The sequence below is a fragment of the Carcharhinus amblyrhynchos genome, chromosome 27 (assembly GCF_965287045.1).
Source record: "Carcharhinus amblyrhynchos chromosome 27, sCarAmb.v2.hapA, whole genome shotgun sequence".
Lineage (NCBI taxonomy): Eukaryota > Metazoa > Chordata > Chondrichthyes > Carcharhiniformes > Carcharhinidae > Carcharhinus > Carcharhinus amblyrhynchos.
In genome coordinates this window covers 27675413-27696192 of record NC_137350.1, presented here as the reverse complement: position 1 = coordinate 27696192, position 20780 = coordinate 27675413, and the positions used below count along the sequence as shown (strand labels likewise).

General features: G+C 40.1%; 1 protein-coding gene across 6 annotated transcripts in view; it reads right to left on the bottom strand.

Annotated features, from left to right (window-relative positions):
* Positions 1–20780, bottom strand: part of LOC145359180 (signal transducer and activator of transcription 5B-like) — a 196280-nt gene that overhangs the window by 9694 nt on the left and 165806 nt on the right. For all 6 annotated transcript variants that reach the window (XM_080213622.1, XM_080213623.1, XM_080213619.1 and 3 more), the window contains 11 exons: positions 19648–19819; positions 13421–13557; positions 10886–11037; positions 7798–7953; positions 7239–7418; positions 6901–6988; positions 5462–5584; positions 5269–5361; positions 3369–3575; positions 1065–1159; positions 258–400 (listed from right to left, as the gene is read on the bottom strand). In XM_080213622.1, the coding sequence (XP_080069748.1) occupies positions 258–400; positions 1065–1159; positions 3369–3575; positions 5269–5361; positions 5462–5584; positions 6901–6988; positions 7239–7418; positions 7798–7953; positions 10886–11037; positions 13421–13557; positions 19648–19819 (1546 nt within the window). The remainder of the gene's footprint in view (positions 1–257; positions 401–1064; positions 1160–3368; positions 3576–5268; positions 5362–5461; positions 5585–6900; positions 6989–7238; positions 7419–7797; positions 7954–10885; positions 11038–13420; positions 13558–19647; positions 19820–20780) is intronic.

The window sequence follows — 20780 nt, the reverse complement described above, 5'->3', positions numbered from 1 at the left end:
GTTTTAACATTCCAAGTGTTAGACACAAGTAGCAGCTCCACGAATGCTACTGCAGTAATCATTGGTCTTTCATGGTCACCAACTATGGTAAAGATTAGCCAAAGATTGTTATGTACTACGCCATTCTTTGTTTTAAGTACACAATCTTTGCACAATTATATATATGCATATATACAAGTAACATTCTTAATCACAGATGCCATGATAGTTGCCATAAAGTCAGGAATTAAATGTAGATGCTCTTTGCATGACCACACCTGCTTTGTTGGGATTATCTGCTCCCCAAGCTATTGTAATCCCTCCAATTTCAGAGTCACTGAATCGCAGCAGGAAGGTTCCATTTGGCTTGGAAAGCAGCATGTCCTGTGCCTGCTGCTTGTTTACAAAGCCCAAGATTGCCCTGCATGAAACACAGATATGTAATGAAATTACTATTGTTTTCATACTATACATTCTAAGTAAAACATAATTTGCATCACAAAAAAAGTATCCAAACACTGGTAATTTTGTTATCTTTTTTGGCTCTATTCCTGATAGCATTGATTCCTACAGGAACATGGTGCCATCTGGAACTCTGCACAAGTTAGCCAATCCTCATCAGAATGCGGATAATGAATTTGATCTCAAGTCATTGCCACATTCACTCAATGCAACAGAGGTCTCTGATAGCAAGTTGGGATAGGAACCCAAGTTGATTTATCATCCCCCAGAAATTGAGACTCAAGAAATTGAGACTAACTCCATTGCCCCTTTGTCTTCCGATGAAGATTAGCTAATTTATCAGATATTATACTAGACTGTAGAACCTTGGGCTCCAAAATAAGCCATGCATTGCCGTAAGTGACTGAGCCTCTAGGAGAGCTCAATTCTAATTACTGCAAAGGTCAGCCTGGTATCATCTGATTTTTATAGCTTAAATAAAACTCATTACTATAAACTGACTTGCCCTGCTTCAAATTATTTGCACATTATTTAAACACAGGAGCACGTAGATGTGACAAAGATATACCAATATATTTATAATTCATAGCTTTAAAGACAATGAAAGCAGAACATTACATTACCCGTCATTCCAGTGAGGCTTTAGGTGCTTTTTCGTCAGTTCCATGACTCCATCAAACCATTGCCAGAATGTGAAATTTCGACCGGGTAAACTTTCCTTTAGGAAAAGAAAATTCCAAATACTTCATGTACTAATATGGCAAAATAGCTAAATGAAGCTGTACAGCAAATTCAATATAAATTACTGCCAAGATGTTTTCAAGAGGATCCTGTTAACCTTTATATTATGTTTCTTCCTCCATCTTCAGAAAAGTAATTGTGGCAAATTTCTAGCATAGCTGAAAGCAAATTCAAAGATCTAACTATAATTGCCTTGCTCCTTTCATATAATCAGTGTGAAGTGCCATTCAGCATACAGTTAAGAATGTTTGTATTAAATGAGCAGATGTTGAGTGCTCCCACAATTCAGCTAATACATCAAGAAACATGGAAAAATAATGCATTCCAATTGTTCACGTTTGCACAACTAACTTTAAGCATAGTGTCCACATCAACAGGGAATACAGCTGCCGTCCTTGCTCCTAGTTTCTGTTGCTATCCCTAGAACAGTGGTGGGCAACATCGGTTAGTGGGTGGGCCGCATGAGTGGCCTTCCTTCATCTCAGCGGTCTCAAGATTGAAATCAGCCTTGTTCACTAACCATAACCTCAAATAAGATAAAATATACTTAATACACACCAAATAGTTCATACTGAATTATAGAAAATGCTTAATCATTTATCTATTAAAAGAACCACCATCAACTTCAAGTGGAGAAAACAAAATAAATATTTACACTTTAAACACAGAGAATGCACAGGTCTCTCAGTCAATATTGTGAGCCATCAGCATGCACCTCACTTCACTTGCCTTTGCTTTATGTGCGAATCGCTTCAGTCATACTGGTTAGAAAAAAAACAATGCAGAAGAAATCAGCAGCATGTGGCAGTGGTCAACAAAATGTCTCATGGGCCGCAATCCAAACCCAGATGGGCTGCATGTGGCTCCCGGGCTGCAGGTTGCCCACCACTGATCCAGAATGATTGAACACATAGGAAAATGAACGAGAATGGAAACGTCTGCCCATGGCAGGCATCGTCATTCAAAGCCTTGGAACATGTGCACTCATCAGGAGAAAGGGGCATAAGGTGGAAACTGTGATGGAATATTGATAGCAGGAGCTAGGGACAATGCTATTCTTTAGAAGAGGAACAGCACCAAGTTGGAATGGTGAGTAAATACTTGCAATGGTACTGTCTCAGGATGTCCCAAAACATCTAAAGCCAATTAAGCACTTTTAAAAGGTTGTGAACTATTGTTGTTGTGCTGAGAAAGCTCCCACAACCAGCAAAGTGATAATGACAGATGGATTGTTTTAGTGATATTGATTGAGACACAAATATTGGCCAGGTCAACTCCCTTGCTCTTGTCTGAAATAGTGCCATAAAATTGTTTACGCTCATCTGAGAGCACAGACCCTGGCCTCAGTGCAATGCATCACGGCACCTTGGGTGTGTAGCACTCGCTCAGTACTGCAGTGAGATCTCAATCTAAATATTTGTGCTCAAAGTCTGTGGAGTGGGACATGAACCCAAAATCATTAGACTGCCAAGTGCACCATGGCAGACATTCCAGGAAAAGAACAAAACGAACTGAGGTAGGAGATAAATCGCTCTCTTGAAATGGGTCGGGAAGAAGAGGTGATGAAGAGTTGCTGTCTCCTAACATGAAATGGTGAGATTGGATGTTCAGGTGGGGCAGGGAAGAGAAGACATAAAATTTAGTTGCAAACTTGGGATGAGAAAGACGAATGCCAATAAGAATGGGGTTTGATAAAGACTAGGAAAGTAACCATGACTGCAAGCGCAGGGGAAACAATCACCATGAACTCAGGTGGGAGGGACAAAAAGGAGAACCTTGGAGTACAGGTGGGAGAAGGAATCAAGCCACTGCAAAATTTGAGGATGCCAAAGAAAGACTGTCAGTAGTAACTGACAAAAGGTTAAGGGAAGAGTGTACGTGTGACATCATGAAAAAGGAGTAGTTCCTACAGATTGTTTATTTAATTGTTGCACTGACAAATATATATATATACATGTTAGCTAATCTAGAGTAAACAACACAAGGTACCAATTAACATCACAAATTCTTAGCAACTAAAGAATGGCACTTCTGATATAACCCTACAGCTGTTAGACTGGTTTTCAATTGCCAATTTTTCTGGTGTTGTTAAGTCAGCTTCTGTAAGTCTTGCAAGTCTTTCACACTTGCAAGAACAAAGTGAAAATTGCAAAACAGCTTTTCCCCAATAAGACAGTGATTCTTACCCTATTAAATTGGGACCAGGAGATGGTCATATTACTGTAATCATCTGCATGTATGGCTGAACTACTGAATGCTTTCTGAGCCAGAAACACAAGATTTTCTTCTGAGAGTCCTCTATTACTCTGAACCTCTGCTTTGAACTTCATGTTGAGTGCCTCACACAACTGGGGCCAAAGAACTTTGTCAGGAACTACAAATGGCACTCTACCCTGAAATTAAAACATAAAACAAATGTGAATTTTAAAACATTTCCACCAAACTGAACTGTTCATTATTACCCAATAAAAGCACAGGCTGTTAAACATAAAGCAGCAAGTAGCCAATCAATATATTTTTAAACAGGTATATGCAGCAAGTTTGTAGTGCTGTGTGTTGAACTTCACCTCAAGGAGACAAGATGGTTACAGAAATCATGTTAATGATGCTATGGCAGGCCAGGGAAAAGCAGTGAAATATGATGTAAAGGATACTGGATTATATTTTTCACTGTAATTCCTTGATGCGCTTGTTGCTCCATCTCCCAGAAGATGGAATCAATCTCTGTGCCAAAATCACAAACATTTTACTAAATTTACAGACAAGTGACTAACAACTGAAACTAAGATTCAAACTGACAAATCCCAACCAAAGTTGTTTGAGGTTAAAAGTTGAAAAGGAAATAAATTTTGGAATTTCCTTTGTATGTTACTTAAAAGGGAGTTTGCATTATTTAAACAGGATTCCAACAAAAATCCAAAAGCACTATTTTGAAAGTTTTTTAAAAAAATGCTAAGATATTTGCTAACATTCAGATTCTAGAGTAGGAGCCAGTTTTGTTGTCTAGCCATTATTTTCCACTTCCAGTATCACCCATTAATCAAAGGGCCACTTGGAGTCATGGGTGTAATAAACCAGTGTGTAGTTTTCAAGATCAGTGCACTTCCTGAATGAGTGTTTTCCCAAGCAGTGAAGTGGCATGGGATACTCCAGATGTTGGTTGTCAGCTAGTAGAAAACTTGTTGCACTTACTGAAATATCAAACAAGCGTTCAGGCTATTTCCATTGGATAAAAAAAAAATTCTCACAAATTGGCCTTCACAAGATTCAAGAACTGGAACCATGAATGTTTTTTTCAAATGCAGGGATCATGCATAGTTTTTTAAGCATTCCCACAGAATGTTTGGTTCTGATTTTAGTAAGGCAAGGTGGCACAGCAGCTAGCACTGCTGCCTCACAGTGCCCGGGACCCGAGTTCGATTCCCAGCTTGGTCACTGTCAGTGTGGAGTTTGCACATTCTCCCATGTCTGAGTGGGTTTCCTCTGGGTGCTCCGGTTTCCTCCCACAGTCCAAAGATGTGCGGGATAGGTGGTTTGGCTGTTTGGCTGGGCAAAATTGCTCCTTAGTGTCAAGGGGACTAGCCAGGGTAAATGCATGGGGTTATGGGGATAGAGCCTGGGTTGGATTATGGTCAGTGCAGACTCAAATGGGCCAAATGGCCTCCTTCTGCACAACAGGATTCTATGAATCTATGAATAAAACATAAATACGGTTAATTGTATATAATTGGGTATTTTATTGTATTAAAGCATGGGCATTAATTAAGAATTCACCAATGCTCATCTCTCAGAGCAGGCTGAAACAATGGTTGTTGGGTTGGAAGTGCATGATATGCAATGTATGCCTCTGTAAACAAAAGCTTCTAAACATATAAAGACTTATCACCAGAATTCTATTCTTTACCACTTGGCTAACCAAATTCCAATAAAGTCTATAATGAATGTATTTCTTACATCGAAGGGGGGAGGGAGTTAACATATACATATCTCACACTTGTCCCAGTTCAAACAGTCCGAAGGGCTGCTTAAGTTAACATGCAGATTTAAATCTTGAAATTAATGCAAAGCAAACGACTTGCAACTTACTGGTTCTGCAAATGCATTATCCCAAAGTACAGTGGCAGTGGCATTGTTGTCTTGGCTGCCATGAACTATCACCACCACTGGAAGTGATAAAGTCTGCCAGAAAGGAAACAATCACTTAGACATTACATGCATTCAGCAACATACAATAAATTACACATTTTAAATCTCTCAACAGACAGCATGTACAACATACCTTAACCTGAAACATTAGTTCATTTCCACCAACACTGAACTGTGATTCAAAAAGAATTGTGAATTTCTCTTCAGTGACTGATTCTGCTCCTCGCCGATCAGAACGTTTGATTCGTTTCAGAGACTACAAAGAAGCAAAGTTTAATCAAATTCTAGATGGATTTGCAAGATCATCAATTTTTGGGGCTAGCACTGACTGTACAATAAATATAAACTAACTTCTAAAAATTTCAGATCTATGGGCTTATACAATAAATGTTCTCCTGTTTAAGTCAACACATTTAATGAAACTGTATTTTCCAATGAGCTAAAAAAATTGCTCTGTGGTCAGAAAAATCTCATTACTCATTATGATTCTCATTGGAAGAATCAGGAGATAACTAGAAGAACTCCTCACCTCTCCTAAAAGAGGCATATTATGAAAAAGAACAGTTCCACCAATGCCAGTGCCTTACACATTCAAGCTGGACACAAGTTTTGCAGGCAATGAGAATACAGCCATCAATAACAGCCAGGCCCAATCCTGTCCTCACCCATAAGATTGGGCAAGCATATTTCTCACTTGTGTCAATGCATCGGAATCAGGGCTGGAAAGCATTTGTTGAATTTTTCCCTCCCTGATGTGCAATTACAGAAGTATATTTATTGCTTTCCTGAATGAATTATACACAAATAAGGCATCAAACTTGAAGCTTCCTATCCTGATAGCTTAGTGTTGCACTGCACAGTGCACTTAGCCACTAAGCTGGCTGGGGAGCCACATCAGAATCATCTTAGGTGCTCTATTATAAACAGAACATGAATTATTCCAATTCATTCACATACAGAAGAAAAATATCAATCAGTTTGATAAAACGTGTTCCTTCTGGTTTCTTTTCATGCACTTACAGAAATGTATAATACCTAAAAACATTCTTAGAATCTACAATTGTTGGTAATTGCCCAGTTTATTGATTAGTACTGTACTCATGTCTGTTTTGGTCAAATAAAGTTCAGATGGCGATCATGGATCATATTCCAAAGAAAACAGCTGTAACACTTAATTGCCAACCCAAAATTCTTTCCACGCGTACTTCTGTCTAACTGAATGCACACTTCCATTGGACTACCATATCCCCCAATATTTCACTTGCAAAAAATTTCTCCTAGTAATATTCTCTCATCAACTACCAATTGTCCATCCAGCCACATCTTTTTGAAGCCTCTTCAAACAAAAGAGAGAAAGTGACCAATGCATTTGTCGCTCAGGCGCCTTATGATAAGGCTAGGGACTAGGATTACCTTTGAGGAAACAATGTGGCACAAAACCTATTCATGGTTTGTTCTATCTGTGCTTGGGGAGAGATCTGATAGTGCAATGCAGCGAATAGCTCTCAACACTAATTGTCCAAGAGCACTGGAAAGGGAGCTCCATTATACATACTGAATGCTTTTGCTTACCATATTTCTAAAGTTGGCACTTAAGGTTCCTGTTGCTTGATGGTACTCCATAACACAACAGTTGTTTAATATTTCACCACTGCTGTCACTGCCAGAGACATAAATGGGTTAAAATACTTTTCAACAACTAAAACTACAACTAAAAAAAATTACAGGAGATTGCACAGTTGCCTTTTATGGAATGATACAAGCAAATGGACATGATTATACAGCCAGCTTGGACCATTGCGGGGTTAAAAAAGGGGCAAAAGACTATTTACACATGTAAGAATGCTGCTTAATGGTCTGCAACCATGGTCAATTAAGAGAATAAGTCAGAATATCAGTAGTTGCCTTACTTTCTAGTATTCTCATTTTTCAGAAGCGCCTTGGCCTGCTGTTCACTAATGATGGTTGCTTTCACTTGGGGCGGATTCATGTGTACATTCAGCTTTCCTCCTACTAATAAGCGAACTGTGGCAGCAAACTTGGTCTGGGTCTTCAAAACCTGCGGGGGTTGTTTCTCAATAATAAAGGTGCTGTTCAAAGGAAGTAAAACAATATTTAGTACAATCTGACCTAAATTAATCTGAATTCATGAATTAAACAATATAAAATAGTATGCCTATTAATAGAACATTGTCCTGCAATTGTAATGCTGATATGGTAGTATTTAATAATATTAATCAATCTCTGGCTGTTGAGTATATTTCTTTCAACACAAATGCTTATGTTGGAAAGACGACTGCTTGATTTTAATTAGAATTTGTTTGATTAAAATGATGCAACATATATTTTGCAATTTCTCAACTCAAATACAAACACATATTTTTTGTCAGATGGCTGTTTTGCTTAAATGTACATTTTGTGCAACATTTACAAGAGATTGTTACATGCAGTTGCATTAACATTGCTAACCTTGTGACTAGTGCGGATATCACATCTGTGATTGTTGCATTGAGCTCTGTGAGTAACTCCTCCACTGGACCCGGGATGGGTAACTGCTGTCTTTGGTGCTCAGCTCGCCTGATCTGTTGGCGATTCTGCCATATTGTTTCTGCTAACTTCTCACACCTACAAACACAATAAATTTCCCAATGAACAGTACTGTATCATGAATATAAAACAGATCCAATCATTGCTTGTCTTATCAATGCATCACAGCATAACAATTCCAGAAAAAGCTAATGGGACAATAACATACCAATGTTTGTATTACTTTTGCCAAATGAATTTGTTTCAAAAGAACATAGTACTTGTTTGTAGAAACTTTCAATAGCTTACCAGGTTGGCATTAGTGCATATCAAAATCTCCAATGTGACTATTCAAAAACTGGCTTCCAATATTGGCTCTAATTAAGGATGTATTACATTCACCATTAACATATTAACAGATACACTAAAATGACTGTAAAACAGGTCAGTGTCAGTGCAGACCTGATTGGCTGAATGGCCTCAATCTGCACTGCAGGGATTCTACATACCTGCAATTAAAACTTGCATTTTTTTTTACTTTTTGCATAGGCTGCAATTCAGAATCCAATGATATGAGTATTCCAGTAGGAAAAATAATTGCTTGGCATCCAGAAAATGGACTGGGAGGGATATAATGGGGTGATTGCATTAAGTTTATTTATTAGTGTCACAAGTTAGCTTACATTAACACTGCAATGAAGTTACTGTGAAAATCCCCTAGTCGCCACACTCCATCATCTGTTCGGATACACTGAGGGAGAATTTAATATGGCTAATGCACCAAACCAGCACAATTTTCAGACTGTGGGAGGAAACCAGAGCATCCTGAGGAAATGCAGACATGGGGAGAATGTGCAGACTCCACACAGACACTGTCCCAAGTTGGGAATCAAATTCTGTCCCCAGTGCTGTGATTTTGCGGATTTCATCTTACTGGTCAGACCAGTAGCCTGAGAATTCATGAGGAGAGTGACATGGTAAGAAGAGGAGTGAGTGCAGATGTCCTCAGTGAGTATGGCATTCACAAAACCAACTTTGAGGGCAATGATCTCTTGGGGAACAGCGCAAAGGCAATTCCATGGAACTGTGGAGAAAATGACTGCACAGTGGGTTACGGGAAAATTTAGTTGTACAATTATAATAGGGAGTCTGAAAACAGAAGAATAGACAGACATTTCTGCAACTGAAGTGAGTTGCCTCCACTGTACCACTCCAGGAGGCCATAAAGCAGATGCAGAATATTCAGTAGGGGTTGGAGGATGTGGAAAAGGGGAATATCCAGAAGTGAAATAGAAAAGAATCGATTAAGGTCCTACAGCCAGATTAAGGAGCTCGGGAAGAGAGTAAATAGCAGGACCTCAAAAGTGATAATTTCTGGAGTGTTGCAAGAGGACTGGGACTGGGGGAGAAATAGCATTAGAATAAAGAACATTCAGAAAGGGGAGGACCAAACAGGGAAAAAATGCAAAGCAGACTCAGGCGGATTTGGAATGCATGGAGGATTTGGTCAGCATTAATTAGGTTTGTTAGCCAGAGACACAAGTTGCCTCATGACTTTATTACATTGGCAAATTGAAGACCTGGCTCAAACAAAGCCAAGAGCGGGAACGTAACATTCCTGGTTGCAACAGGGTTGCAATATATTCAAGGCATCACCAAGCCTGTCATTAGGAGTCTGCCTCGCTGCGGAGGTGTCAAGCGTATCTCCGGCTTGATCTACGAGGAGGTCCGTGGGGTCGTTGAAGGTGTTTTTGGGGATTGTGATCAGGGACTCGATGACCTACACTGAACACGCCAAGCGCAAAGTGGTGACCACCATGGATGTGGTGTACGCGCTAAAGCGCCGGGGCGGACCCTGTATGATTGAGGGCAGTGCAAAGACAGCATCTATTTGGGGTTTAGGAGAGAAGGAGCAGTTATAATCCTGAGCATATACTTTAAGAGCATCAAAATAGTAGATAGGAGATGGAGAAGCAAATCTGCAAGCAAATTTCATGAAGATATAAAAATAGCCAGTACAGGATGATGAGCCAATTGACTAATGTTTCTGTGCTGATGCTTTTTAGATCACTCAAATCTATTTGCAGATTTGCTCTCCTATCTCTTCTAAAATAATAAACTAAAAGGAAGAGAAACTGTTATGCCCATGATACTCAATACTGAAACTCCCAGTCTTGACTAGTTATTGTGGGAGGAATACTAATCCATAGGGAGGAAAAGGTTGCCTTGCAAACTGTGGGACTGGATTTTCCTGAACCCACCACAAGGAAGATTGGGGAAAGACGTGAATACCATGACTGCAAGAGGTCATGATGAATGCAGAGCAGTTGCCCAATAGTATATAAACCAGAGAGGAACTGTCTGAAAAGTTAGTCTGCTGTTGCAGCACTGAAATGTGGAAACCCAATTCAAATGCAGGAGCAAGGCGCCCCAGGCACCTGTATCTAAGCCAAGGTAAAATAAAGTTTAGGAGACCGAATGGAGAAAAAGGTGCTGACTACTCAGCTATTTTCCTTCAAAAGAGGTATTGGTGGGCATTCTTCATTCACTTCTAAGATTTCTCCCTTCTCCCTTGCCAATGTCTGGGAAACTGTGATACGGATAGAAGACAGGGAAAATAGATGGCTTACTACGTCCTATCTAATTATCTATTGTCATTTACACAAGTGGCAGGCAGGGAATGGGCCGACAGTCAGGGAACAGGTGGAATGGGCTGACTCGCAATACTCCCAGCATGGCTGGGATGGAAAATAGTAGCAGACTTCATCACCCAATTTCCTGTTTTCCAGGTCAGAGTGGTGAATCCAATGGAAGCAATTTCTGAGAACTAGCAGCACATGTCCAAGGGATATGAGAATTGAAACCATATGCCCAAAGTTTCTGCTTCAGGCAAACCCTGGGTTAACAGAAAAGGCTAGGGGAAACAAAATGGCAATAACTTGCAAGTGGTAGAATGTGAGTATTAAAAGCATGTTTTCTTGCAGATCTACAATTGTGAAACATCTTTGCTGGCTGAAATGAATTTTCTTACCATGACTGAAGTACATCCAAACTACCTTCAGACTGACCACCATTCCCTGCTAATTGCTGACGACGTTTCCACTGAATCAATTCATCATCTAAAATAATTGTCTGCAGCTTACGGAGCAACTGTAACGTCTTTTGGTGTTTCTCGGCTAAGTCCTGTAACAAGCACACAGTAGTTTACATTTGAGAGAAATTACACTGTCACTGTATACTGGCCTTACTGGTTTCTGCAGCAATATTCCAAGTTTTTATCTGGAATGAACTAAATTTTTTCCAGATCTGGGGGAGATTTACACTGATGTTCTGATTTGCATTAATGTCAATCAATAGAGGGCACAATTCCAAAGTTTGCAGTTGATATGAAACTCAGAAATGTAGTAAGCAATGAAGATAGTAACAGACTTCAGGGAGACAGACTTGATAAAATGGACAAATAAAATTAATGCAAAGATTTGTGAAGTGACACATTTGTGTGGGGAGAATGAGGAGAGGCTGTAGGAACCAGTTGGTACAGATTTGATGGAGTATTGGAACAATAAGTCCTGAGAGCCTACGTAAACAAATCTTTTAACTAAGAAGCCTCACAACACCAGGTTAAAGTCCAATTGGCTTATTTGGTAGCACGAGCTTTTGGAGTGCTGCTCTTTCATCAGGTGAGTTACCTCATGAAGGAGCAGCGCTCCAGAAGCTTGTGCTACCAAATAAACCTGTTGGACTTCAACCTGGTGTTGTGAGGCTTCTTACTGTGCCCACCCTAGTCCAATGCCGGCATCTTCTCATCAAATCTTTTAAGGTGGCAAGATAGACTGAGGGGATAATTAACAAAAAACATATGGGATCTTTTGCTTCATTAGCAGATGGAGTACAAAGGCAAGGAAGTTAGGTTAATCCTTTCAAATCACTCATTAGATCTCAGTTGGAAAATTAGATTCAATGACTGACACTGCACTTCAGGAAGCATCTAAAAAAAACCTTGGAGTAGAAGCAGAACAGATTAATAGAATGGCACTTCAATTGTGTGGAGAGATTGGAAAAGCTAGGTTTGTTCTCCTTGGAGCAGAAAAGATTACGGACATTTGGTGGAGGTTAACAACACTATTCATGATTTTGAACAAGTAAATAATCAGAAACTGCTCCAGGTTGCAAAAATGTCAGTAATTAGATGGCACAGATATAAGATAACTGCCAAAAGAGCCAGAGGTGAAATGAGGATGGTTTTTAAGTACACATACAGTTATTGTGATTTAGAAATGCACTGCCTGAAACGATGGTGAAAGCTTATTCAACCATAACATTTAGAAGAGAATGGATTAAATATTTGAAGGGAGGAAAATAGGGCTCTAGGAAATCAGGAGAGTGGAATTAATTGGATTGTTCTAACAGAGTTGCCACAGCCAACAATGGACTATAACTATCCTCTATGCTCTATTATCTTATGCTCTTGAGGCTGGAGACAAGGTTTATTTTGGGGAGGAAATACAAGAGGCTTTTGCCTGCCTGCATCTGATAACAAGTAGAAATGTGTTCCATTTCCCAGCATTTGCACTCCTTAGCTGGCTGACCACAATTATGCATCAACCACTATGTTTTAACCATACACTGCCAAAAATAGCAAATATTATTTTTCTTAAGGACTCAATTTCAGAAATAAATACTACAGGTGTGTTTAACACATTAGATAATCCAATTAATGAGAAACTCCCATTTCTAGTTTTCTCACTAATTTCTGACAAATCTGCCTGACTGGAATAATTGGATAAAAGGTGATTTTTCTTAATCACAGGATTATGTCTCATTCGACTGCTAGAGAAACAGGTAATGCATTTGGGTGGTACATTCATGGACAGAATCTAATATATAGATTCACATATCAGGTATCTCAACTATTTCAGTTCTTATTTTACATAATTGGTAAGGGGATCAAAAGTTATGGGAAATGGAGGGAGAATGGGGTTGAGAAACATATCAGCCATGATGGAACGGCAGAGCAGACTAGATGGGCTAAATGGCCTAATTCTGCTCCTGTATCTGATGGTCTTATTTGAAAGAAGAGTGATACAGTTGGTTAAACACACAATATTTGGATTCATGTTAATTAACATCCAAGCCAGAAAGTGGGAAATGTCTTCATTGTCTGTTAACTATAAGTACATGATGTCAAATAGATTGCAGCAGCATCAATCATGTTCTTCCTGGCCATGAGCTTCTAACACAAAATTGTCCATAATTTATCACATATCAACAATCTCAAGATGCCACAAGATAGTCTGAAAAAAGCATTAAATGCATTAGGGTTCTGAGGTTGGAGATACATAGTGGGAGGTGTACTTTGCATCTAATCCATGTATGTCTCAGCTAAGCAATTAATACACACAGATGTCGTCTGAAATGATTCTCTCTCTCATCTTCATGGACTTTCAAATAAAAAAGTGATTTAAAATGCAATCAATATGACAATAACCAGTTGCTTAATGATACCAACATTAATGTTTCTGTAAAAGAAAATCCACATTAAATGAAATTATGAACTTTTAAATACCAGTCTGTATTGCTGTAGTGTCTGGGCTTCTCGTTGTAACCAACTCTCCACTGACGTCCGTTTTTGTTGTAAGCTTTGCTCTCGCAAGATACGGTTCTGGTCTTGTGGACTGAGCTGAGCAAGCTGGGCAAGTTGGGCTAAAATAAAGAACCATTTCATTTCACTGTCAAAATGGAAATCAATGGTCGCAGAAGTTTATATTCAAAAATGTTAAAATATATTAAATTCGTACTGTCTAAATACATGTCTGTTTTAACAGCAGTGTAGGTATAAACAGAAAATTAGTAAGAAGTCTCACAACACCAGGTTAAAGTCCAACAGGTTTATTTGGCATCACGAGCTTTTGGAGCGTTGCTCTTTTATCAGGTGAATGGAGAGTTGAGTTCACAAACAAGGCATATCTAGACAAAAACTCAGTTTACAACATAATGGCTGGAATGCAAGTCTTTACAGGTAATTAAGTCTTTACAGGTACAGACAATGCATGTGGAGAGAGGGATAAAGTCAAGTTAAAGAATTGTCTCAAGCCAGGACAGTTAGTAGGATTTACAAGCCCAGGCTATTTGGTGGGGATTACACATAGCGTGACACGAACCCAAGATTCCGGTTGAGGCCGTCCTCATGTGTGCAGAACTTGACTATCATAAAATCATTAAATTGATCAGAAAATTAGCTCACACCTTCTTCCCGCCAAAGAAAACAATCAAGAAGTTAGGCGTTAAGTCAACCAGCATCACAATATGACTCGAGATCACACATCAGCGTACACATTAACCCTGGGTACATTTCAAAATATGAATATTGAAATGCTACATCCACTACTCGACATTATCTTTCAGAAAGTTCATAAACTCCAAAGCAAAGGAAGAAAATATGGAGTAAAATGTAAAATGTTAAATGGGGGAATAGAAAATTAGGATTTCAGATGCAAAAACTTTTAGGTTTAGGTTCTACAAAAACTTGCAAGAAGATGAAGTTGCTAAAGCCAGAAGGAAAAACAAATGAGCTTCTTGGTTTTATAAATAAGAGCACAGAATGTAAAAGGTCATGTTACCTCTGTACACATCATTGGCTGGCTGTAGTTAGAATATGTGGTCATGTTGTATTTCGAGTGGCAGTGACTAGTCGTGAGTTTGTACCCATGGAAACAATTACAGTTGGCCTGTTGCCCATTGGAGTTATGGGTTTCGTCAAGTGCAAGGACATACATGTGACAGTCACCAGGATGTCCCCAAGATAGTCACATTTTGTCCAGGAATATCAGTCCGATATTAACTTGAAGGATTCTTGTGATAAGGCTGACCTGATGCACTGCTTGACCTTGGAAAGAGGTACCTTGGTGACTTGAGTTGTCACTCTGAAGACCAGAAGTTCATTGATTTCTCATGATTTATCACTTAACAGAGTGGGCCACACGAAGGCTACCACCTTCCACTAATGTGTATTAGCCCCCAACTCAAAATAGGCGAAGCAAGTACCACCCCCCCCACCCTCCTCTGGCACATCAATCCCAGCTATATATGATGGCGATTTTAACAGTCGCTACACTATGTGGGGTTATGAAACAAATGAACCTGATGGCAAAGACCAAACAGACTAGATGCAACTAGTCTTCAACCTCAAACAATGAGCAACTTTCCACTGACAATGAGGCATCAATGCAGACCTCACCATTTGGGCAGAGACCAAAATGGGAGTACACAGCACGCATCTTCCAAAGTATTACCTCTAACTACCTCAACAACAAACATGGGCCCATCATCACCCCGTCACTATTTAAATCCCTGTGATCTCAACAAAACAAATACCATGGTGGAATTTGGGCAAAGCCGACTGGGACCTCTATTAGGAAGCTATCCAAAAAGTGACGAACCAAACTGCTGTAATCCCAGACTGGTGCCACTGATTTGTTGGTCTCTTGTCAGCCGCTGCTAAAAGGAGCATTGTCTGAGGCTGCAGGGAAGAATACACTCCCTGCTGAACAAAGGAGACCCAGACATTTGTCAGGCACTACAATCAGTCTAGCAACTCATAGATTGCTATGGCCTTGCTTGAATCTCCAGATTCAGCTAGATGCTAATGATGGATTGAATACTTTAAAGATTTGGACTTAACATACTTTTCGCTGTGCCTGGACCCTCTTGTGTTGTCATGCAGTTAGTAATCCTAAAGAATACTGGGCTCCAAAATTCGGGCCCAACTCTGAAGTTTCCAAATTAATGAAGAGTTAAAAAGGAACTCTCAACAAGAATACCACGAGAGGGACAACATTAATTATGTTAGACAATCACCCAGATCCCTCCACAAGCCCCCACCAGCGAAACTATACAGCAAAGTCATGGAATCGGGTGAATTCTAAAAGCACGGCAGGAGACATGCTCTGTGCCATATTAAAACCTAACAAGTTGATCGATGACCCAGCAAGCTATAAGCTGATATCACTTTTGTGCATGACTTACAAACTCCTGGAATGTACTATTCTATGGCAAATCACCAGCGATCCCTGAGGAACAAGCAGGCTTCTGGCCAAAACGTGGATACTGCAACCAAACCAAGCTCTTGCCCACTATACACTGAGGCTGGTTTCCATCAGAAACTCAAGGCCAATGCAGCTTTTGTAGATCTGTCATAAGCTTATGACATGGTCTGGATTAAAGGCCGAATGCCAAAAATCGCAAGATTCACCCCCTGCCCCAAGACACTGTTTGCTGTGGGTGATGCTGGACAATAGACACCTATCTGTCCACCTTGGTGGCAAAGTCAGTTCATCTCAATCCCTCAACAATGGACTGCCACAAGGATCAGTACTGGCACTAACACTTTTCAATGCCTACGTGAGAGTGATGTATTTCTGACAATGTCACAGGAATTGGTATAGGCAGGTGATCTTGCCCTGGCAATGCAAGCGGCCGCCTTCAGAGACAATGAGACCATCTTGAACAGGAAACTCAACATTATGTCTGAGTAGTACATAATGGTTTGATTCTCTGTTTCTGGAACTCAGCTCCCACAAAATAACCATTGTTGCATTTCATCTTAACATAAATGCTAAACATGCCTTGAATTCGATTGTCCACAACATGACCCTAGTCTGACTTACAACAGAGTTATGCTGGACTGCATGCTAACATTCCACAATCATCTGAAGAAGCTAGCCACCAAGAGAGAAGAGACAACTTGATCCTGAAACTGGCAAACACCAGTGCTACAGAATTCAGTGATGGTCCTTGTGTACTCCAGAACTGAGTACCTTGCATTGTACGGACCAGAAGTAGCCATAGCCGACTAGCTGAACTAGAAGTAGCCACACTCAACCAGTTGACGTTTAACTAAATGATGCAATGAGAAGCATCAAGTGGACCCCAACACTTGGCTACCCATACCAGACTATGGCTATGCCTTCAACTTACATGACAAGACTACAGAAACGGAGCCAACAGAACAAAGATAGTTAAGAAGCTATCTAATAAAATTGTGCACAACTTTGAAGAGATGAATAGGTGAATACTATTTCTACTGGTTGATAAGTAAGCAATATTCTTCTTATGGAAAATGGGTCACCCACTCAGTCTCTTGTGACAAGCCATTTGTCAGAATTTATTGGCGTTAGGACAATCAGCTACAAGAACAAAACGTTACTGTTAAAAAGTAATTCCAGAGTTCAGCTGGAAGTTACACCTTTTCACAATAGTCAGATTTGAACTGTGGTGTATATTTGGATTTCCAGAACGTACCACATCAAAGATTACAATGCAAGAGAACATGATGTAAAGGGAAACCTAATAGTCTAGACAGAGGATCGGTTAGTTAGCAGAAAACTTAGGATAGGAAAAATAGATGATTTTCAGGTTGGCAAAATGTAACAAGTGGAATGCTCAGTGTTAGGGCCTATGCCCTATATACTAATGACTGAGCTGATTTTTTTTGACTCTAGATAGGAGAGCAAGTTGTGAAGAGGACATAAGAAGACTGCAAAGAGATATAGACAAGTTTAGTGAGTGGACAAAAATTTGGCAGATGGAGTATAACGCAGGAAAATATGAACTTGTCTACTTTGGTAGGAAGAATAGTGAGGCAGCATTTTATTTAAATGGGGAAAGATTGCAGAACTCAATGGCACAGAGGGATCTGTGTGCTCGGGTACATATAGAAACAGAGAAATGAGAAGCAGGAGTAGACTTTTCAGCCCTTAAAACCAGCTCCACCATTCATTTTGATCGTGGCTGATCATCGAATTCAATACCCTGACTGCCCCTTCCTTTTCTTGATCTGTTTAGCCCCAAGAATTTCTTCTCAAAATTTAATAATGTTTTGCTCTCAATACATACAAATCACAAATAGTGTACAGGTACAGCAAGTGATTAGGAAAGAAAATGGAATATTGTTATTTATTGCAAGGGAAATGGAATATACAAGTAGAGACATCTTGCTATATTTGTATAGGATGTTGGCGAGACCACATCTGGAATACTGCATACAATTTTGTTGTTCTTATTTAAAATATAGTTGCATTACAACTGCAGAGAAGGTTCATTCGCCTGATTCCTAGGATGAAGGGCCATGATTTGAAGTTGCTGGCATTGGACTGCAATGGGCACAGTAAGTAGTCTCACCACACCAGGTTAAAGTCCAACAGGTTTGTTTAGTAACACGAGCTTTCAGAGTGCTGTTCCTCACCAAATGAAGGAACAGCGCTCCAAAAGCTTGTGCTTCCAAATAAATCTGTTAGACTTTAACCTAGTGTTGTGAGACTACTTACTAGGATGAAGGGGTTATCTTATGAGGAAAGGGTGGGCAGGTTGCACCTGTAGCCACTGGAGTTTAGAAGAATAAGATCTTATTGAAACAGTTAAGATCTTGAGGTACGTGAAACGGTGGATGCTGAAAGGATGTTTCCCTTGTGGAGGCTATAATCAGGGGATGCAGATTAAAAGTAAGTAAAAGTATATATACCTTTTAAATAAGGGGTCTCCAATTTAGAACGGAGAATTGGGGAATTTTTTTATCTCAGAGGATCATTAAGTCCATGGAATTCCCTTCTCCCAAGACCAGTGGAGACTGAGTCATTGAATATTTATAAGGCTGTGTTAGGTAGATTCTTGACCAACAAGGGTGTCAAAGGGTATGGGGGTAGGCAGGAAAGTAGAGGTCACAATCATAGAACATATATCAGTACAGCAAAGTACAGGCCCTTCGGCCTTTGATGTTGTGCTGAGTTACGTCCAAACCCAAGATCTCACACAGTGGCTGAGATTAGCCATAATCTTATCAAATGGCATAGCTGGCTCGAGGGGCTACATGCATTATTTCTACTTCTATTTTGTTATATTCCTGTATTAATGCACACATTGAATAAACACAAGTTTATCATTTCATTTTCCTGTCCTATTTTCAGCTTCTGAGGCGCAGGCACAGGGAGGCGCAGGCACAGGGAGGCGCAGGCACAGGGAGGCGCAGGCACAGGGAGGCGCAGGCACAGGGAGGCGCAGGCACAGGGAGGCGCAGGCACAGGGAGGCGCAGGCACAGGGAGGCGCAGGCACAGGGAGGCGCAGGCACAGGGAGGCGCAGGCACAGGGAGGCGCAGGCACAGGGAAGCGCAGGCACAGGGAAGCGCAGGCACAGGGAAGCGCAGGCACAGGGAAGCGCAGGCACAGGGAAGCGCAGGCACAGGGAAGCGCAGGCACAGGGAAGCGCAGGCACAGGGAAGCGCAGGCACAGGGAAGCGCAGGCACAGGGAAGCGCAGGCACAGGGAAGCGCAGGCACAGGGAAGCGCAGGCACAGGGAAGCGCAGGCACAGGGAAGCGCAGGCACAGGGAAGCGCAGGCACAGGGAAGCGCAGGCACAGGGAAGCGCAGGCACAGGGAAGCGCAGGCACAGAAGGACATGCACACTCAATATCACTCCTCTATTCCCAATCGTCTTGGGGTAACAAATTGCTGAAAAATCAAATTAGCTGATATAAGATGTCCACATCTAGCAATTGACTTAATATCTAATACAGCAATTTACACACTGAATGCCTTGGAGTGACAAAAACGTTGTTTAAATATACAATTTTAAGACGGAATACTGAAGCATGAACTCTGTTTCCCTCTCCATGAATGTTGCCTGATCTGCTGAGTATATCCAGCACTTTGTTTTTCTTTCAAAAAGTGAAACCATTAAACTTCATTTGAGAGAAACTGAAAAGCCTTCAAAAATTCTGTTAAATAAAATTCCAATTACCTTGTATGCGTAGACTCTCTTGATACTGAATGATAAAATATTCTTGGGTATGTTGTAACTTTCGTAGTTCATTCTCTGTATCTTGAGTCATTAGTCTTAGCTCCTCAAACGTTTGGTTTATTTGAAGATGTTTTTGAGACATGGAATCCAGCAAACCTACTGGTGAACTTGGCTAAGGAAGAAATTTAAAAGAAATTTTAAATCTTACAAGTTCACTGATGCTAGCCCCATAATTTATTACAGAATCAATCTTTATCATTAGTTCCGTTGATTTTCTATCAACTAAGCAGGGCGACAAGGTAAAATGTTAAAAGGATCCTCAACATCATAATTGTTATCATTTCCGTTAACGGGGTCAAAGTTTCCCAGATGTGGCCAAATTATTAGCAGAGAAATACTTCATGTTTCTATCCATAGAATGAGGTATTCAAAGGGATGAAACATGTTATTGTTCATCTTAATCCAAAAGCAAAATAGTGCAGATGCTGAAAATTTGAAATATAAACAGAAAAACCTTGGTTTTTCTCAGTTCAGTTCAGACAGCGTCTGTGGAGAGAAACAGATTTAACATCTCAGGTCAGTGACCGTTCTGATGAAGTTGCTTCCATCCCCACAGATTCTGCTTCCTTGGTTATTTCCAGTATTTTCTGTTATTATTTTAATGTTGTTTAGATATATCATCTGTATCTAAGGATATCTATCAATCCGATAATAAATGAATATTTATCCCTCAAACTGCCTTCTCAGGAGATGAACAGTCTATAAAAGTTGTACGAGCACCACCTCAAAAATGAAGACTGCAGCTAGGATTTACTGGGTTGCCGAGCTTTTTCCTTCCTTCAGGTCTTCTGGGTGTTACTGTGCCTGAAAAGTCCCTCAACCATAGATAACACTTTGATCCTTTCCAATAAAATCAGCAATATTATTTTGACTGTTGCAGTCATTCAGTATCAATAAATAGTTCTTCATAGGAATGTATCTTCTCATTTTTTCAGACCAATGATTAACGTTAGAAAGATAAAGCTTCAGGTATAAAAGCTCCAGTTTGATAGGACAATTAGCTGTGTACCATAAAGCAAGACAAACTCCTGCTCTCACATGTGGTACTTTACTTCCTACCTCTGTTTCTGTAC